Source organism: Balaenoptera ricei, chromosome 5 (assembly GCF_028023285.1).
Source record: "Balaenoptera ricei isolate mBalRic1 chromosome 5, mBalRic1.hap2, whole genome shotgun sequence".
Lineage (NCBI taxonomy): Eukaryota > Metazoa > Chordata > Mammalia > Artiodactyla > Balaenopteridae > Balaenoptera > Balaenoptera ricei.
The window spans coordinates 99963978-99985095 of record NC_082643.1 but is presented as its reverse complement, the minus strand read 5'-3'; the positions used below and the strand labels follow the sequence as shown (position 1 = coordinate 99985095).

General features: G+C 35.8%; 1 protein-coding gene across 1 annotated transcript in view; it reads right to left on the bottom strand.

Annotated features, from left to right (window-relative positions):
• Window positions 1-1370: 1370 nt before the first annotated feature.
• FBXL5 (F-box and leucine rich repeat protein 5) overlaps window positions 1371-21118 on the bottom strand; it is a 48855-nt gene continuing 29107 nt past the window's right edge. Inside the window, exons 10-11 of the mRNA XM_059923312.1 lie at window positions 8930-9078; window positions 1371-2171 (exon numbers count right to left, since the gene is read on the bottom strand). Of these exons, the coding sequence (XP_059779295.1) occupies window positions 2095-2171; window positions 8930-9078 (226 nt within the window). The 3' untranslated portion in view covers window positions 1371-2094. The remainder of the gene's footprint in view (window positions 2172-8929; window positions 9079-21118) is intronic.

Genomic DNA, 21118 nt, shown 5'->3' with positions numbered 1-21118 from the left:
TGGTTTTCTAATATCAAGTAGCACAGGACAAAGCAAAAGGGGGGCACCTCAATTACCTGGAACCCCTGGGAAATAAGCTGCTCAAATTAATTAATTTATGAAGAATAACATTTAAGCCAAGTCCCAAAATATCATTTAATCATGATTTTTTCCATTAAGTATTATCAAAAATTTTACTCCCCAAATATTACACTGTTTTCTGATTACATGAGTATAAACTTGAGTACTCCCTTGATGACTTGGGACCTGGTTATAGAGATGACTAATTTTACCATGCAGTTGGATGGGACTCACTCCAGAAGACTTATTTTAGTTTGTTTTCTTGAAATAGTCCCTGATGTCAACTTTTCAAATAAACTTTATTAAACACTTAAGGAAATAAAAGTACAGTAACGACAAAACAGTCAATCTACAAAATAAAACTTCTGACCCTGTTAACTGCTCACTAAACTCAGATTTCCTCTCAAGTTCTCTAAGGGAATCCAGAACGTTTTTTCCTTTGTGCTTAGGCCAGACTTTTAAAGGAGGCAGCTAGGCGCAGTAGTGCCAACAAGAGGCATGAGGACTTAAGCTAAGAGACACAAACTTAAAGGGTAAGATGGTCTGCTTCTACAGCTGCCTTATCCTCCATACAAGAAACTTGAGGGGTTCCATCTTATATTTCACAAATGTTAACAGCAATGGAATCAAAATGAGAGAACTCTTAGAGAAAGGTGAAATTTCACAGAGTCATTAGATGTCCTTCCTTAGAGGTGATCTTCCCTCACAGTATTTAGTTCAAATGTTAGTTAAATTTAAAAGCAGAGTGACCCTCCTTATTTATTTTCTCATCAAATGATTCTTCCTTCATCTTTAGACAACTCTGTGTAAAATAGTTTTCTCTTAGCCTGAACTGAAATCTGTCTATCTATAGTTTGTATCTTTCCTACTCTTCCTCTTCCTCAATAAAACAAACAAACAAAAAATACCTGGGACCACAAAGAACATAATTGCAAGATTACCTTCTCTTCCACAGCCTTACAGATATTTATAAAAATAGATGGCATGCTGCTGACTATTCTCTTCTTTGTGACATAAATTATACATAACATGACATAAAATTGACTCAATATGTGCCTTTCTGAATAACAGGTCTCCATTCCAATTATTTAATCAAACAGCAATGAAGACAAGCTTACAAATTCAAATTCTGACTATTGCACAATAAATTTCAAAGAGACAAATCAGCTCAATAAAATCAGGTATCTGTCTAAAACTATTCATTTGTCAGGGTCATGATTTCATGGGAGTTGAAAAGACCTATTTAGTCCTATTTCACAGTAAAGTAACCCTGGACTGAGATTTACAACAAAATCAAAACACAAAAGAAATTACTTGGTAAAGTCCTCAAAGTAGATTTTATTTATACATTTCTTCAAATGACTGTGGAACTTTTAAAAACCCCTCCCCCAAATGTGACAATTTACGGACAGTGGTGGGAACCAGGGGTCTTTGAAGAAAGCAAATACAAAGACACTGGTGCTGTGCCAGCTCCCTGAGCTAACACCAAGAAGCCAATTTATTTTATAATCTTAAAGAATCTTATATGTGGATATGTTTGAATTGGCCCTCTGAGAATTGTTCAAATAAAGGAAACATTACGGAAAAGAGACTGGTTTCCAAAATGTGCAGTCTCTGAAAATAAAACTTCAAAAATGTATATCTGAAAAGATCTGCAAGGCTTGGTACAGTGTTTATCTATGAAGAGAACCAATAACCCATTAACTTCAAAACTCAAAATAATCTAAAAAATACTTTAAATGGCATGGCATTAGTGACATTTTTTTCAAAATATTTAGTTTAAAAGAAATCTGATAAAATTGTTCTCACCCTATGAAAAGACCTAATCCCTTTCTAAAACAAAAATATGATTTGCAAGAGAAACAACACTGTACAATTCACTGGTAAATTAAGATTTCCGAGGCTGTAAGAAATGGGGCCAAAACAAGTCACACTCAAAAAGGGATGATTAACACAAGAAATGTGCTATAAGTAAAGTGCATGAAAGGAAGCCTGCTCAGCTAAATGAAGTAGACAAAGGTCAGAAGTCAAGGGTCATTCGCCAGAGCGGCAGCAGGCTCGAAAACCACACTGCAAATTCTGGCATCCACTGGCGGTGTCAGCATGAGGACCTGTATGAAAACAGAAAAGTGTGAAAGGAGGAATTTCTTATCACACAAAAATAATCTTGCTAATGAAAGAAGTAAAACACTTATTTTTTTTTAACTAGTAATACATTTGTAACATAGAAGTAAAATCCCACGAGCGTATAAAAAATTATTCAGCACAAAAATCGCCAACAGCAGTTTGACTTTAACTAATATAGGTAAATGAAAAAGAAGAATGAAAAGAAGTAATTTTTTGGCAACAATCTTACAAAATAAAAAATCCAAGAAGAAAAGAGATAACCCACAGAAGCAAGACTGCCAGGATAACTTCACAATGGATTTCTTGTATCATGAACATCTTTCCTAGAAATATAATTAAGGCAAAAACAACCTTATCTGTAATAGATAAGCTAAAGAATCCAGTATTGAGCAATTATAATAAATATTATATTCAAAATTTTTGTTAAAAATAAACTACGTAGATATAGCCTTAACATATTTGCCATATTGTTATTTAACATCTGTACCCAAAATAAGTCATGTGATAGGGTTAGATGAAATTATCTTCCAGAATTAAATATGTAATGAATGAATAATTAAAAACATATCTACATAATAAAAATTATGATTCCATTACAAAGAAAAGTAATAATACATTTGTGGAATAACTGACATTTTATTCCAATCACATTATGCTACCCAGACACTAGATTAAAAGATCCATTAGGGAACATAGCTGAGAATTAGAAAGTATCAAAGAGATATCATGGCGCATATTCAAATGTCAAGTACTCTGAATGAATCACAGTTTTCATAAAGGCAAGCAAATGTGGAAAAAGACATTTTAACTATATTGAAGCCTTTCAGTATGTCTGCACCATGAACAAAGTTAATTAGTTCTTTCATCAATTAGAACCAAAATACTTCCATTTTTGGTATGTAAGGACCATAAAAGTACATGAAATATAATTTTATTATAGAAAATAATATTTATTTTATCAAATGGATTATAATTGAAAAATCATAGTACCCTGGAATGATATCAAGACTTTAACTCAGAAAAATATGTTAAATTAGCTTTGTTTTGTTTTTTGAAGTAGCAATCCATTGCAAAAGAAGGCAATTATGCTAATACCAACATAAGAAAATAACTACTTGCAAATAAACACATAGAACACACTTATTTACCAGAATTTAAGTTTTTTTTGTATTCCTGAAATGGCAATATACAAAATACAAAGGACTAATTTCTTAGGATATACAAGCAATGAAGTATAGCATTCATATATTTCACTAATGGAAATAATAATGTATCTTTAAGAAAAGAAACTAATGAACTTTACAAGCACAGTGGAACTGCAATAGCTTATGATTTCATTCATTTTCAAATACTTATGCTTAACTTTTAAAGTAACGTTAATGCCTGGGATACGGGGAGCAGGTATGGGAATGGGCAATGGTATATGAAAAAAGATTGGCCACAGGTTTATAACTGCTGAAGCCAATGATCCATAAAGCTTCTTTATATTATTATGTTTATATATTTTAAATGTTCCATAATAAAAGTTTAAAGTCATTTCAAATATAAAATTGAATTACCACGAGCTCATTTTTTATTTAATCAAAATTAAAATCTATTCCATTTTGAAAATGAAAAGTTAAATGTGTCAAATACTTAAAATTCATAAAGTAGCATTTTTGTTAAGACTACTTTCTCTTAAAATAAGACACAATGCTAGTCATCTTAATCAAAGAATCAAAATGAAATTTATTAGTACATATTATCAGATATTTATTAGAAATGCTCTAGTGGTTTGAAATCCTGTGGTTTGAAAATCTTCTCGCACTGACAACCTCTGACCAGGTTTTCCCTTTGAATACATTTTCAGCTTTAACTGATATTCCCCACCTTCCCTTCTTAGCTTGCCTTTCTTCACCCTTTACACTGGTTACTGCTTTGCCTGCCCATCACCTAGTAGAGCCTTTCTCCAAGAGCCAATCTCCTACCTCACTATCATTGCCCTGCCCTGACACAGTCCCTGTGATGAAATGCTTAAACTGGTGGCTTTTGCAAAAACATATCTATCATCTTCTCAGTATATAATTCTATTCTGAAAGGGAGAAACATGAGGAAAGAGACATGGAGACTTTGGTACAATATTCCAAACTGAAACTCCCTACAATATTTCAAAATGTCTATACTCCTATTTTTAAAAGGACAGAAAGGTAAGGAAGAAATTTTATACTGAAATCAGTGGCCTAAGGAAAAATCGTAAGCGATGGCTGAAAGCAATCAAAGTAAATTATGCTACTGGTTTTCAAGAGAAAATTAAAAGGGAGCCTCAAAGGAGCCAACTGGATCAAGGAATCTAATCAAAACATTCATATTTTTCCAAACACAGGCATACTTCGTTTAATTGTGCTTCACTTTATCGCACTTTGCAGATACTGCAGTTTTTACAAACTAAAGGTGTGTGGCAACCTTGCACTGAGCAAGTCTATTGGCACCATTTTTCCAACAGCATTTGCTCACTTCTTGTCTCTCTGGCACATTTTGGTAATTCTCACAATATTTCAAGCTTTTTCATTATTATTATATTTGTTATGGTCATCTGTGATCAGTGATCTTTGATGTTACTACTATGACTCACTGAAGGCTCAGATGATGGTTAAAATTTTTTAGCAAAAAAGTATTTTTAAATTAAAGTATGTACATTGCTTTTTTTAGACAATGCTTTTGCACTTAATAGACTACAGTACAGTGCAAACGTAACTTTTATATACACTGGGAAACCAAAATATTCATGTGGCTCACTTTACTGCAATATTCACTTTATTATGGTGGTCTGGAACCAAACTCACAATATCTCCGAGGTATGCCTGTACCACACAGTTTTTCACCAACCTCCCCAAAAAACAGAGGCCCAGGATCCTCAGTCTCCACTCCAGTGACCTGAGTCACTTTTTGTTCTCAAAGTCTAAGGGATGGAAGTAGGGATAATACGGGAAGAAAAATGTAGGAATAAAAATATGTGTCCTATATTAGGTAGAAAGGAACCCTATCCTGGTATCTGTCAGCATCTCCTTGTTCATCACAAAACAAAGTTCACGCTCATATTGCTATAAAATGTGCTCCCTTTCTCAGATACACACCAGAATATCTTAGTTTCAATGGAAATCTAAGGGCATAAATTGTACTTAACCAACAACTGTAATACTAACTACCTCAAAACTACAATCCCATCATAAGGTGAATGACATTCCAGGTGACTGATCCTAAAAATCCATAAAAGTGATATCATCCATGAATGGGTTTTATTTTGTTGAAGGCCTAGGGCAAAGCAAAAGTGAAGACAACCGCTGTTTGTAAGTTAGTTTCATACTGTAGAAAACAGGGGAGAAAGCAATTTCCAAAGCATGGAAATCATAAGCAATGTTAACAGTTAAGACCCTTAAGCATCACAGAAGGACTACTTAGAAAAGGGAATAAATGGACAACAGAATAAATAGGCAACAGAAAAAGTGAGGTAGAATTAGAAAGAAACATGACTAAGATATGTTGGGTTGCCAAGTATCTCAAGTAGACAGCTGTGCTTCCACAGACACGGAATTTCAAAGGTAAACATCTGACTTATCACCAGTAAATGTCGATCTTGATATGAGATAATAAACCCAATGGTTATAATAGATGAGGGCTAAATTACAGTAAAGGATAATAAAGAAAACAGAAAAATAACATTTGCATAATCATTAAATAAAATCTGTAAATGCATGGTAAAAATAAATTTTGTAAGAAAGCTTTTTTTTAAAATATTAGTTAAGAAGAGCTATAATGGTAGGTATTGTTATTTTCCCAAATTTTTATTACTGAATTGTTTGTTTTTCCTAGATTTTAAGCATATTACTTATGCTGTATATCTGCACTTACCTTCACTTACCTTTAATTCCTCTTTAACTTAAATTAGAAACATAAGAGAGCAAATCATCTGAAACTGTGTCACCTACTATGATCTAATCTATCTTAATTCATGAATTAAACATACATTGAAATGCAAATCAGTACAACAAGTTTATTTGCTATCATTGTTCAAATGTTCTTCAGAGCTCTAAAACTAGGCAATTCCATCTAACACTTCTTAAATGACAAGGAATTGTTTTAATGTTATGGCTAAGAAGCCTTTTTTTATACTTAAATCTTAACTTTTTTATCAGTCAAATAACAAATTTAAATGTCATGAAGAATCATTAAGAAGAATAAATATGGCATTTTATGTTAATGCTTAGTACAGTGTCTTGCTCACAGCAGACACTATTTGAATATCTGATTACTAATTTATCTTCTCCAAAATCTCTGCTAATGCTGAGGAAATAGAAAATTTTGTTTTACTTATCACTTTTTAGTTAATGAATATTATTTATCAGCATTTACTTATTTTAGTAAGTAACCTGGTAGTTAACTAAGTAAACTCTCTTTTGACAAAATACATTTTTAGTTAAGTGTTACTCTCAAATATTAAAATACAATGTGTCACCTAAATATGCTCTCTGTTTAAGAACATGTATAAAAATATTGATTACTTTCAGAAATAATAAAAATAATAATAAAAAGGGAGCTAAATATTTACAGTCACTAAGTATTTATTGTACAAGTTGAATTGTAATGAAAGATACTGGATGAATCCCGTGTCATCTTGCAAAACTGGATACAATGCAACTTTATTCTAACACTTTCTAGTGTCCATATGGCCTTTTAAGGAAAAGATTGTATCAGGGCATTGCTTTAAGAGCAACTGGCTGGAACTCTGGAACATAAGTTCACATGACAAGTCACCCTGTAAACTTTGAAGGATTTCCATTTCCCCCAAATCATGCTTTAAGAAGCTGTAAAAGGAGACTTGGTATTGAATTATACAAGCACAGTCAATTTCCTTTCAAACATTTTAAAGTCAGATATGTTCATTAAAATTCATTTATTGAAAATTACCACTCATTTATCAAAAAAAATCTTAACATTCAACAAAAAGAATGTAGCAGCTCCTTTGGAACACTTCAATATTTATATATTCAAAACCAGTCAAGATGAAAGGAATTCTAACATACTAACAAAGTGCAAATTTTTAAGTATTTAACTTTATCCCAACATCTAAATTATTTCAAGAAGTTTTTTAAAAAAACACACACACACACAAAAGTAGTAGGCAGATCATAAAAATGAAGTGAAACCCAATCCCCCCACCAACCCAATAACATCTATATAGCCCAAAATAAGTATAACAAATTAGGTTCTGAGATTTATTCCCACCAGCATAACCTATGCTGAAATCAGTGTAGACAACTCAAATGCAACCTACCAATAAGGTGTTTTTCTTACAAAAAATAATTGTTTACTGATTACTTTTCATAATATATCCTATAAGCCTTAGTAAGTACACCAGTGAACCTAGAATGACATAACTGTGTATTAAAAAAAAAAAATCTCTTCATTGCATCCCCAAAAGAAGCAAGTGCTGCACTGTAGCACTCACACTTTTTTTTTGTACACTTGGCAGGCTGCAACTAAAATGACATTAATTTTCCCCATTCCTTCTTATACACTAAAGGCAACAGAGAGCAAAGAAATGCTCGAAGTGAGTGTTGCTGTTTCAAGAACATGGGAGGTCATCTCCTGCATCACCAATGTGATTCAAGAAACAAAAGAGCTGCTATCTCCTGTCTCTTCATATACATTTTAAGAAAAATCTAATCTCTGAGAAACAGCAGAGTTGCTAACTTCTCTGCCTACTGGTATGTCGTTAAAGAAGATAACTATTCCTCTAGTCTTGCTGGCGTCTGTCAATTTTTCTGCCTGAGAGACTCCGTTTATCTTCCCATATCTTAAGGTGAACTGGACTCTCAAAAATAACAATACACGATGTAAAAAGGCACAGTAGAATCTGAACCATGTAAATTTTTTCCAATTATAAATACAGAAGGTTGACTTGCTTACTAATAATTGAGGAGCAGCTTTTTATGCTTCAGGACTTCAGTCTCTACCAGTGATTATCAAATGCCCAACAGGGCACTGAACGTACTTTGAAAAAGCACATTAAACAGTCCCATTGCAGGGCAGGAATAGGCTTAAAAAATAAAACAAAACAAAAAAATTAAGAAATGTTACCTGATGATTGTTAAAAGTAGGTTCAGGGCTCAATCTCCATAATACTATAGGAATTTTAATCACATTTAAAGCACCTCAACCTCTTCCCAATACCACACTCACCATCCTCTTCAATCTTCCAAGAGATTTATTTGGAACCAGATTCAGGGTCCCTGAGGAGTTCACATTACCAAAGTCCTCCTTTTTCTAGTACATTATGAAGTTTTCTTGTCCTACAAGAAAACTGACTCTATCATCCCTAAGAATTAGGTGTATCTAGAACAGCAATACTCTGTATTGTTAATGAGTGCTCTTTCACTCTAGAGGAATTTCCCAAAATTTTATAAGAATTTTAGTAATTCTATAAAAACTTGTCACTTTGGATTGATTAAACTATTACATATTTCTAAAATCTGGCAGAATGGATAGTTGAGATATCTCTCCAAAAGAAAACTTATCTTTAGAAAGATAAGAAAACTTATCTTTAGAAAGATAAGAAAACTTATCTTTCAGACTAAACCTGAAAGTAAAAATGTTTGGTAATTAGAAATCTAGAAAACAAAATAGAAACCCTAAGAATTTTCAGAACTGTTAAAAATTTTTAAATCAACTCCTCCAAAATTATCCCATTGTTAAAAGGCATTACCGTTAATGTTGTCACAGTAGTAAAAGTATTCATCATTTAGAGAAGGACATGCTGAAACCAAATCCTGCAGGCCTGCACCAGTTACAGTAAGACAACCAGAGAGATTAAGGTGCTCCAAATAAGGTAGCCCTCCTCCCAGAGTCAAAACCCTGTAAGAGAAGCAATTCAACAATTAGAATTTATTAACAATTAAAATGTATTATAAAATATATGAAAACTTATGTATTCCTATGGCCCAATGGACTATTAACAGACCTTTCAATCTGGTAATGAAAAATTAAAGTATTTCTATAAAACATGACAACTAACTTCATCCTTAGGCAGGATACATTTAACAGAGGCATTTCTGAAGACATTCAATAAACAAGTCTATGAAATGTTCTTTCTAAGAACATTATAGTAACTCAATTCTTACAGGAAGGAAGTAATGAATCCTGGAATTGTAATCTTCACTCTCCTACTAAACTGTCTAAGTAAATATCAAGAAAATTACTAAACAGTTTGGCAGTTCCTCAAAGAGTTACAGAATCAGCATATACCCAAGAGAAGTGAAAACATATGTTCACAGAAAAACTTGCAAACAAATGTTCACAGCAGCATTATTCATAATATCCAAAAAGTGGAAACAATCCAAATGTCCACTAATGCATGAGTGGATAAACAAAATTTAGTATAAATATCATGTAGCCATAAAGTACCGATACATGCTACAGCATGCATGAACCTTGAAAACACCATGCTAAGTGAAAAAAATCATACACAAAAAAACACATACTGGGCTTCCCTGGTGGCGCAGTGGTTTAGAGTCTGCCTGCCAATGCAGGAGACATGGGTTCGAGCCCTGGTCTGGGAAGATCCCACATGCCGCAGAGCAACTGGGCCCGTGAGCCATAATTACTGAGCCTGCGCCATCTGGAGCCTGTGCTCCGCAACAAGAGAGGCCGCGACAGTGAGAGGCCCGCGCACTGCGAGGAAGGGTGGCCCCCGCTTGCCACAGCTGGAGAGGGCCCTCGCACAGAAGCGAGGACCCAACACAGCCATAAATAAATAAATTTAAAAAAAAAAATGCAAACCTTAAAAAAAAAATTAAAAACCACATACTATGTAATTCCACTTATATGAAATGTCCAAAATAAGCAGAATAGACAGACAGACTAAGTAAATTAGTGGCTACCAGGGGCTGGGGGCAAAGAGGAATGAAGAATGACTGCTAATGAGTATATGGTTTCTTTTTGGTTTAATGAAAATGTTTCTAATTTGATAGAGGTAATGGTTGCCAACCTTGAAGTATACTAAAACCACTGATTTGTACCCTTTAAAAGAATGAATTTAATGTGAATTTCATTTCAGTAAAAATGAAAACATTACTTCTCATGGCATACCCTAGAAGAATTTTAAAAAACAATTTATATAAAAAGGGTAAAATGAGAAATTGACTGAAATGACAATGGCAGAGCTGAAAAATATCAAGAGCAAAACTGAGAACATCAATTTTCTGTATAGAACAGCAAAAACTGGGAAAACTAGAGACAGTCTATCTTGACAGCACTATCCAAAAACTAATAATACAATAAATTTAGTAAAAAAAACAAATAGCATGATTATGCAGATACCTGGAAATTAGGAAGTAAAGGTAAGTAAAATTATGTAAACTACTGAGATTAGAATAAACTATGGAAATATTTATATATTCATTGAGAGGCACTGATGGACAAAGATTAGTACATACATTTTAATGTTTTGTCATTGCATGTTTAAAAGAAAAACCCGGTCTATCAAAAAGAGCTTATCAAGACCCCAATACACGTGAGAGATTTAAATGCATACTTCTCCTTATATTTTTGACTGAAAAAGACTGACTTTTTCTTAAATCATAGATTCCCTGATCGCATTCTTACAGTTTAAATTAATAACAGTGGCAGGTCAGAACTTCAGTGGCTTGACTGGGTCACAGTAATTACACATAGACATCTTTAAAGGAAGACTATTGTTTAAAGTTTATTGACTCTTTTTTTCCTATAAAGTTGAATAGCTCAGAACAAAAAATAAAACAGCTTCTAAAAAGTGGTCTAAAAGATCTCAGAAGGTATCTCAATGCAGAAACTGCTTCATGTTCTAAAACTTATAAATTTTCCGTACACTGAGGACAGACTGCATGGAATATAAAACTTCACATCACAAATACACTTGAGTAAACTGTATATGCATTCACTGGCCTCACTGAGTCTAGTGGGATATCAAACAGGACAAAAGTAAACAAGCAGTTATAATATCATATGATGAATGCTCTCCTGGGAACATATTTAAGGGCCTTGGTGGAGGGAGGGGGACGGGGGTCACAAAAGGTTTCCCTTAAAAAGTGACATTTAAACTGGAATGGAGGTAGAAACGAACAGAAGTTAGCCAATAAACGTTTGTTAGAGAGAGAGCAAATGCAAATGTTTGAAGACATAGAAATACAGTACAGGCATACCTCAGAGATATTGCAGGCTGAGTTCCAGACCACCGCAATAAAGTGAATATCACAATAAAGCAAGCCAGACACATTTTTTGGTTTTCTGGTGCATATAGTTATGTTTACATTATACTGTAGTCTATTAAGTATGCAATAGCAGTACGTCTAAAAAACTATATGCATACCTTAATTAAAAATACCTTATTTTATTGCTAATTGCTAAAAATACTTATTGTATCATCTGAGCCTTCAGCAGCAAGTCATAATCTTTTTGCTGGTGGAGGGTCTTGCCTCCATGTTGACGGCTGCTGACTGATCGAGGTGGTGGTTGAAGGCTGGGGTGGCTGTGGCAGTTTCTTAAAATAAGACAACAATGAAGTTTTTTTTGCTGCATTGACTGACTCTTCCTTCCACGAATGATTTCTCTGTAGCATTTTACCCTACTTCTTTCAAAATTGGAGTCAATTACCTTCAAACCCTGCCACTGCTTTAACAATTAAGTCTATGTAATATTCTAAATCTTTTGTTGCCACTTCAACAATCTTCACAGCATTTTCACCAGGAGTAGATTCCATTGGAAGAAACCACCTTCTTTGTTCATCCATAAGAAACAGCTCCTTATCCATTAAAGTTTTATCACAGATATAATTCAGTCACATTTTCATACTCTACTTTTAATTCTAGTTCTCTTGCTATTTCTAATCTGCAGTTACTTCCTCCAGTGAAGTCTTGAACCCCTCAAAGTCATTCATGAGGGTTGTAATAAATTTCTTCTAAAATCCTGTTAATGTTGATATTTTGATATGTTCCCAAGAATCACAAACGTTCTTCATCGCATCTAGAATGGTGAATCCTTTCAAGGTTTTCAATTTACTTTGCCCAGCTGCCTCAGAGGAATCACTACCTAAGGCAGCTACATAGCCTTACAAAATGTATTTCTTAAATAGTAAGACTTGAAAGTTGAAATGCCTCCTGGATCAATGGGCTGCAGAATGGATGTTGCATTAGCAGGCATGAAAACAACATTAATCTCAGGGACTTCCCTGGTGGCGCAGTGGTTAAAAATCACCTGCCAATGCAGGGGACACGGGTTCGATCCCTGCTCCGGGAAGATCCCACATGTCATGGAGCAAGTAAGCCCGTGCAACACAACTATTGAGCCTGCGCTCTAGAGCCCACAAACCACAACTACTGAGCCCATGTGCCCCAACTACTGAAGCCCACATGCCTAGAGTCTGTGCTCTGTGACAAGGGAAGCCACTGCAACGAGAAGCCCACGCACTGAAACAAAGAGTAGCCCCCGCTCGCCACAACTACAGAAAGCCCGTGCACAGCAACGAAGACCCAACGCAGCAAAAAATAAATAAATAAATAAATTTATAAAACAAACAACAACAAAAAACATTAATCTCATGGTACATCTCCATCAGAGCTCTTGGGTGACCAGGTACATTACCTCTGAGCAGTATTTTGAAAGGAACCTTTTTTTTCCTAAGCAGTAGGTCTCAACAGTGAGCTTAAAAATTCAGTAAATCATGTTGTAAACAGATGTGCTGTCATCCAGGCTTTCTGGTTTCATTTACAGAGCACAAGCAGAGTAGATTTAGCATCATTCTTAAGGGCCCTAGGATTTTCAGAATGGTAAATAAGCACTGGCTTCAACAAAGTCACCAGCTGCATTAACCCCTAACAAAAGAGTCAGCCTGTCCTTTGAAGCCAGGCACTGACTTCCCCTCTGTACTCACCTTGCACTTTTATGTTATGGCTGCTTTCCTTAAATCTCATGAACCAACCTCTGCTCGCTTCCAACTTTTCTTCTGCAGCTTCCTCACCTCAGCCTTCACAGAACTGAAGAGAGTTAGGGTCTTGCTGTGAATTAGGCTTTGGCTTAAAAGAATACTGTGGCTAGTTTGATCTTCTCTCCAGACCACTAAAACTTTCTCCTTATCAGCAAAAAAGCTGTTTCGCTTTCTTATCATTCATGTGTTCAATGGAGTAGCACTTTTAATTTCCTTCAAGAACTTCTCCTTTGCTTTTACAACCTGGCTGTTTGGTGCAAAAGACCTAGCTTTCAGCCTATCTTGCTTGGCTTTTGACGTGCCTTCCTCACTAAGCTTAATCATTTCTAGATTTTGATTTAAAGTGAGAGATGTGTGACTCATTTTACTTGAATACTTAGAGGCCACTGTAGGGTTATTAATCGGCCTAATTTCAATACTGTTGTGTCTCAGGAAATAGCGTGGCAGGAAAAGATGGAGAGAGATGGGGGAATAGCCAGTTGAAGCAGTCAGAACACGGACAGTATTATTGATTAAGTTTGCCATCTTATATGGTTTGTGGCACTCCAAAACAATTACAGTAGTATCATCAGAGATCACTGATCACAGATCACCATAACAAATATAATAATAATGGAAGTTTGAAATACTGAAGAATTAAAGTGTGACACAAAGACATGAAGCGAACAAATACCGTTAGAAAAATGGCACTGATAGACCTGCTCAATACAAGGTTGCCACAAACCTTCAATTTGTATAAAATGCAATTATCTGCAAAGCACAATAAAGCAAAGTACAATGAAACAAGGTATGCCTGTATGTTGGAGGAAACGAAAATAACTGAGTATGGTTAGAGAAAGGATGGTTTTGTGTGTTATGTTTACCTACTTGCTGTCTTTTTTTTGGCAGAGGTGAAGATGTGAGGAAGTAAAAGGAAGAGATTTAAAGAAGGTAACAAGATATAAACTACAGAGGCAAGCAAGGGCCAAGAATCTGAACTTTAACCAAAGGGCAATAAGACTCACTGAAACGCTTAAAGGAGTAATAACAAGTAATAAGAAATGCATTCTAGAAAGATCACTCTAGTCTACTTTTTATCACCAATACCCAAGTATGTCAGGCACAGGCCTACAGAGTAAAATGCAAAATACATTCTCTGCCCTCAAAGAAAGAAAGAAACATTTAAACAAAGTATTAATAATGCATGCAATAAGAAAAAAAGTTTTAGAAATATATACAAGTTATAGAAATAATACAGACCAGGGAGTGATTCAAAGTAGTAATCTTTAAAAGACTAGAACAAAATCCAGAATTCAACAATGTATAATTCACATTACCTGGTATCCAATCAAAAACTACTAAACACTCAAAGAATCAGAAAAAAAAAATCACTAGAAACAGACCAATAAATGATAAAGATGATGAAATTAGTAGATAATGACTTTAAAACAGATTTTATATTTTAAATATGCTCAAGGATTTAAAAGAAAATACAGGGCTTCCCTGGTGGCGCAGTGGTTGAGAATCTGCCTGCCAATGCAGGGGACACGGGTTCGAGCCCTGGTCTGGGAAGATCCCACATGCCGCGGAGCAACTAGGCCCATGAGCCACAACTACTGAGCTTGCGCGTCTGGAGCCTGTGCTCCGCAACAAGAGAGGCCGCGATAGTGAGAGGCCCGCGCACCGCGACGAAGAGTGGCCCCCACTTGCCGCAACTAGAGAAAGCCCTCGCACAGAAACTAAGATCCAACACAGCCATAAATAAATAAATAAAAAATAAAAATAAAGGAATTCCTTAAAAAAAAAAAAAAAAGCCATATATGGAAAACACACAGCTAACACAGTCAATGATGATAGACTGAAAGCTCTTCCCCTAAGGTTAGAAACAAGATAAGGATGCCCACTATGGATGCTTCCATTTAATACAGTACTGGAAATTCTAGCCAGAGCAATCACACCAGAAAAAAAAATTATTTTAAGGCATCTAAGTTGGAAAGGGAGAAGCAAAATAATCTCTGTTTATAGATGACATGATCTTACACGTAGAAAACTCTAAAGAATTCACACCATAAAAAACTGTCTTAAGAGCTAAAAAACAAATGTGGAAGAGTAGCAGGATACAAAATCCACATTCAAAAATCAGTTAGGGGCTTCCCTGGTGGCGCAGTGGTTAAGAATCTGCCTGCCAAAGCAGGGGACACGGGTTCAAGCCCTGGTCTGGGAAGATCCCACATGCTGCAGAGCAACTAAGCCTGTGCGCCGCAACTACTGAAGCCCATGCTCCTCAACAAGAAATGCCACTACAATGAGAAGAAGCCCACGCAATGCAACAAAGAGTAGCCTCTGCTCTCCACAACTAGACAAAGCCCACGTGCAGCAATGAAGACCCAACACAGCCAAAAATACATAAATTAATTTTTTAAAAATCAGTTATATTTCTATATGCTAGCAATGAACAATCAAAAAGAAATTAAGAAAATTCCATTTAAAATAGCATCAAAAAGATTGAAATACTTAAGTATTAACAAGGCAAAAGACTTGTACACTGAAAACTGCAAAACACTGCTATAGAAATTAAAGAAAAAATGACAATAAGGACTCAAATACTTGTATACCAATATTCACAGCAGCATTATTCACAACAGCTAAAAGGGAGAACAATCCAAGTGCCCATCGATGATGACATCAATGACAAATGGATAAACAAAATGTGGTATATAAATACAGAATATTATTCAGCTATTATAAGGAATGAAGTTCTGATATATTCTACAACATGAATGAACCTTGAATACATTATGCTAAGTGAAATAAGCCAGACACAGAGAACAAGTATTGTATGTTTCCAATTACATGATGTATCTATGTTGTATAAATGATGCAAATACATAGAGACAGAAAGTAAAACAGTAGGGAGCCTGGGACAGTTGGAAAAGTAAGGAGTTATTGCTTGATAGTTACACTTTCTGTTGTGAGTGCTGAAAAAGTTTTGGAAATGTTTGAATGTTACACAACATTGTGAACTCAGAGTGCCACTGAGTTGTACACTTAAAAATCATTAAAATGGGAGGATTGGTTCAAGATGGTGGAGTAGAAGGACGTGCTCTCCCTCCCCCTTGCGAGAGCACCAGAATCACAACTAACTGCTGAAAATCATCGACAGGAAGACACTGGAACTCACCAAAAAAGATACCCCACATCCAAAGACAAAGGGGAAGCCACAATGAGACTGTAGGAGGGGTGCAATCACAATAAAATCAAATCCCATAACTGCTAGGTGGGTGACTGACAAACTGGAGAACACTTATACCACAGAAGTCCACCCACTGGAGTGAAGGTTCTGAGCCCCACGTCAGGCTTCCCAACCTCGGGGTCCAGCAACAGGAGGAGGAATTCCCAGAGAACCAGACTTTGAAGGCTAGCGGGATTTGATTGCAGGACTTCAACAGCACGGGGGGAAAGAGACTCCACTCTTGGAGGGCACACGCAAAATAGTGTGCGTATCGGGACCCAGGGGAAGGAGCAGTGACCCCATAGGAGACTGAACTAGACCTACCTGCTAGTGTTGGAGGGTCTCCTGCAGAGGCGGGGGGTGGCTGTGTCTCATCGTGAGGACAAGGACACTGGCAGCAGAAGTTCTGGGAAGTACTCCTTGGCATGAGCCCTCCCAGAGTCCGCCTTCAGACCCACCAAAGAGCCCTGGTAGGCTCCACTGTTGGGTCGCCTCAGGCCAAACAACCAACCGGGAAGGAACCCAGCCCCACCCATCAGGAGACAACCGGATTAAAGTTTTACTGAGCTCTGCCCACCACATCAACAGCCAGCTCTACCCACCACCAGTCCCTCCCATCAGAGAACTTGCAAAACCCTCTTAGATACCCTCATCCACCAGAGGGCAGACAGCAGAAGCAAGAAGAACTACAATCCTGCAGCCTGTGGAACAAAAACCACATTCACAGAAAGACAGACAAGATGAAAGGGAAGAGGGCTATGTAACAGACGAAGGAACAAGATAAAACTACAACTAAATGAAGTGTACATAGGTAACCTTCCTGAAAAAGAATTCAGAATGATAGTCAAGATGATCCAGGACCTCGGAAAAAGAATGGAGGCAAAGATCGAGAGGATGCAAGAAATCTTTAACAAAGACCTAGAAGAACTAAAAAACAAACAAACAGAGATGAACAATACAATAACTGAAAAGAAAAATAAACTAGAAGGAAGCAATACCAGAATAACTGAGGCAGAAGAACTGATAAGTGACCTGGAAGATAAAATAGTGGAAATAACGACTGCAGAGCAGAATAAAGAAAAAAGAATGAAAAGAAATGAAGACGGCCTAAGAGACCACTGGGACAACATTAAACGCAACAACATTCACATTATAGGGGTCCCAGAAGGAGAAGAGCGAGAGAAAGGACCCGAAAAAATATTTGAAGAGATTACAGTAGAAAACTTCCCTAACATGGGGAAGGAACTAGCCACCCAAGTCCAGGAAGCACAGAGACTCCCAGGCAGGATAAACCCAAGGAGAAACACAACGAGACACATAGTAAACAAATTGGCAAAAATTAAAGACAAAGAAACATTACTGAAAGCAGCAAGGGAAAAACTAAAAATAACATACAATGGAACTCCCATAAGGTTAACAGCTGCTTTCTCAGCAGAAACTCTACATTCCAGAAGGAAGTGGCATGACATATTTAAAGTGATGAAAGGGAAGAACCTACAACCAAGATTACTCTACCGGGCAAGGATCTCATTCAGATTCGATGGAGAAATCAGAACTTTCACAGACAAGCAAAAGCTAAGAGAATTCAGCACCACCAAACCAGCTCTACAACAAATGCTAAAGGAACTTCTGTAAGTGGGAAACACAAGAGAAGAAAAGGACCTACAAAAACAAACCCAAAACAATTAAGAAAGTGGTAGTAGGAACATACATATCGAACATACATATAATTACCTTAAACGTGAATGGATTAAATGCTGCGACCAAAAGTCACAGGCTTGCTGAATGGATACAAAAACAAGACCCATATATATGCTGTCTACAAGAGACCCACTTTAGACCTAGGGAAACATACAGACTGAAAGTGAGGGGTTGGAAAAAGATATTCCATGAAAATGGAAATCAAAAGAAAGCCGGAGTAGCAATACTCATATCAGATAAAACAGACTTTAAAATAAAGAATGTTACAAGAAACAAGGAAGGACGCTACATAATGATCAAGGGATCAATCCAAGAAGAAGATATACCAATTATAAATATATATGCACCCAAAATAGGAGCACCAAAATACATAAGGCAAAGTTAACAGCTATAAAAGAAGAAATCAACAGTAACACAATAATAGTGAGGGACTTTAACACCTCACTTACACCAATGGACAGATCACCCAGACAGAAAATTAATAAGGAAACACAACCTTTAAATGACACAATAGACCAGATAGATTTAATTGATATTTGTATGACATTCCATCTGAAAAGAGCAGATTACACTTTCTTCTCAAGTGCACATGGAACATTCTACAGGATAGATCACATCATGGGTCACAAATCAAGCCTCAGTAAAGTTAAGAAAACTGAAATCATATCAAGCATCTTTTCTGACCACAACACTATGAGATTAGAAATCATTACAGGGAAAAAAACGTAAAAAACACAAACACATGGAGGCTAAACAATACATTATTTAAATAATCAAGAAATCACTGAAGAAATGAAAGAGGAAATCAAAAAATGCCTAGAGACAAATTACAATGAAAACATGATGATCCAAAACCTATGGAAAGCAGCAAAAGCAGTTCTAAGAGGGAAGTTTATAGCAATACAAGCCTACCTCAAGAAACAAGGAAAATCTCAAATAAACAATCTAACCTTACACCTAAAGGAACTACAGAAAGAAGAACAAACAAAACCCAAAGTTAGTAGAAGGAAAGAAATCACAGACATCAGAGCAGGAATAAATGAAATAGAAACAAAGAAAACAATAGCAAAGATCAATAAAACTAAAAGCTGGTTCTTTGAGAAGATAAACAAAATTGATAAACCATTAGCCAGACTCATCAAGAAAAAGAGGGAGAGGACACAAATCAATAAAATTAGAAATGAAAAAGGAAAAGTTACAACAGACACCGCAGAAATACAAAGCATCCTAAGAGACTACTACAAGCAACTCTATGCCAATAAAATGGACAACCTGGAAGAAATGGACAAATTCTTAGGAAGGTATAACCTTCCAAGACTGAACCAGGAAGAAATAGAAAATATGAACAGACCAATCACAAGTAATGAAATTGAAACTGTGATTTAAAATCTTCCAACAAACAAAAGTCCAGGACCAGATGGCTTCACAAGTGAATTCTATCAAACATGTAGAGAAGAGCTAACACCCATCCTTCTCAAACTCTTCCAAAAAATTGCAAAGGAAGGAACACTCCCAAACTCATTCTACGAGGCCATCATCACCCTGATATCAAAACCAGACAAAGATACAACAAAAAAAGAAAATTACAGAAAAATATCACTGATGAATATAAATACAAAAATCCTCAAAAAATACTAGTGAACAGAATCCAACAACACATTAAAAAGATCATACACCATGATCAAGTGGGATTTATCCCAGGGATGCAAGGATTCTTCAATATACGCAAATCAGTCTATGTGATACACCATATTAACAAATTGAAGAAGAAAAAGCATATGATCATCTCAACAGATGAAGAAAAAGCTTTTGACAAAATTCAACACTCATTTATGATAAAAACTCTCCAAAAAGTTGGCATAGAGGGAACTTACCTCAACATAATAAAGGCCATATACGACAAACCCATAGCAAACATTGTTCTCAATGGTGAAAAACTGAAAGCATTTCCTCTAAGATCAGGAACAAGACAAGGATGTCCACTCTCACCAGTATTAGTCAACATAACTTTGGAAGTCCTAGCCACGGCAATCAGAGAAGAAAAAATAAATAAAAGGAATACAAATTGGAAAACAAGAAGTAAAACTGTCACTGTTTGCAGATGACATGATACTATACATAGAGAATCCTAAAGACACCACCAGAAAACTACTAGAGCTAATCAAGGAATCTGGTAAAGTTGCAGGATACAAAATTAATGCACAGGAATCTCTTGCATTCCTATACACTAATGATGAAAGATCTGGAAGGGAAATTAAGGAAACACTCCCATTTACCATTGCAACAAAAAGAATAAAATACCTAGGAATAAACCTACCTTGGGAGACAAAAGACCTGTATGCAGAAAACTATAAGACACTGATGAAAGAAATTAAAGATGATACCAACAAATGGAGAGATATACCATGTTCTTGGATTGGAAGAATCAATATTGTGAAAATGACTATACTACCCAAAGCAATCTACAGATTCAATGCAATCCCTATCAAATTACCAATGGCATTTTTTATGGAACTACAACAAAAAATTTCTAAATCTGTATGGAGACACAAAAGACCCTGAATAGCCAAAGCAGTCTTGAGGGAAAAAAACGGAGCTAGAGGAATCAGACTCCCTGACTTCAGACTATACTACAAAGCTACAGTCATCAAGACAATATGGTACTGGCACAAAAACAGAAATACAGATCAATGGAACAGGATAGAAAGCCCAGAGATAAACCCACGCACCTATGGTCAACTAATCTATGACAAAGGTGGCAAGAATATACAATGGAGAAAAGACAGTCTCTTCAATAAGTGGTGCTGGGAAAACTGGACAGCTACATGTAAAAGTATGAAATTAGAACACTCCCTAACACCATACACAAAAATAAACTCAAAATGGATTAAAGACCAAAATCTAAGACCGGACACTATAAAACTCTTAGCGGAAAACATAGGAAGAACACACTTTGACATAAATCACAGCAAGATCTTTTTTGATCCACCTCCTAGAGTAATGGAAATAAAAACAAAAATAAA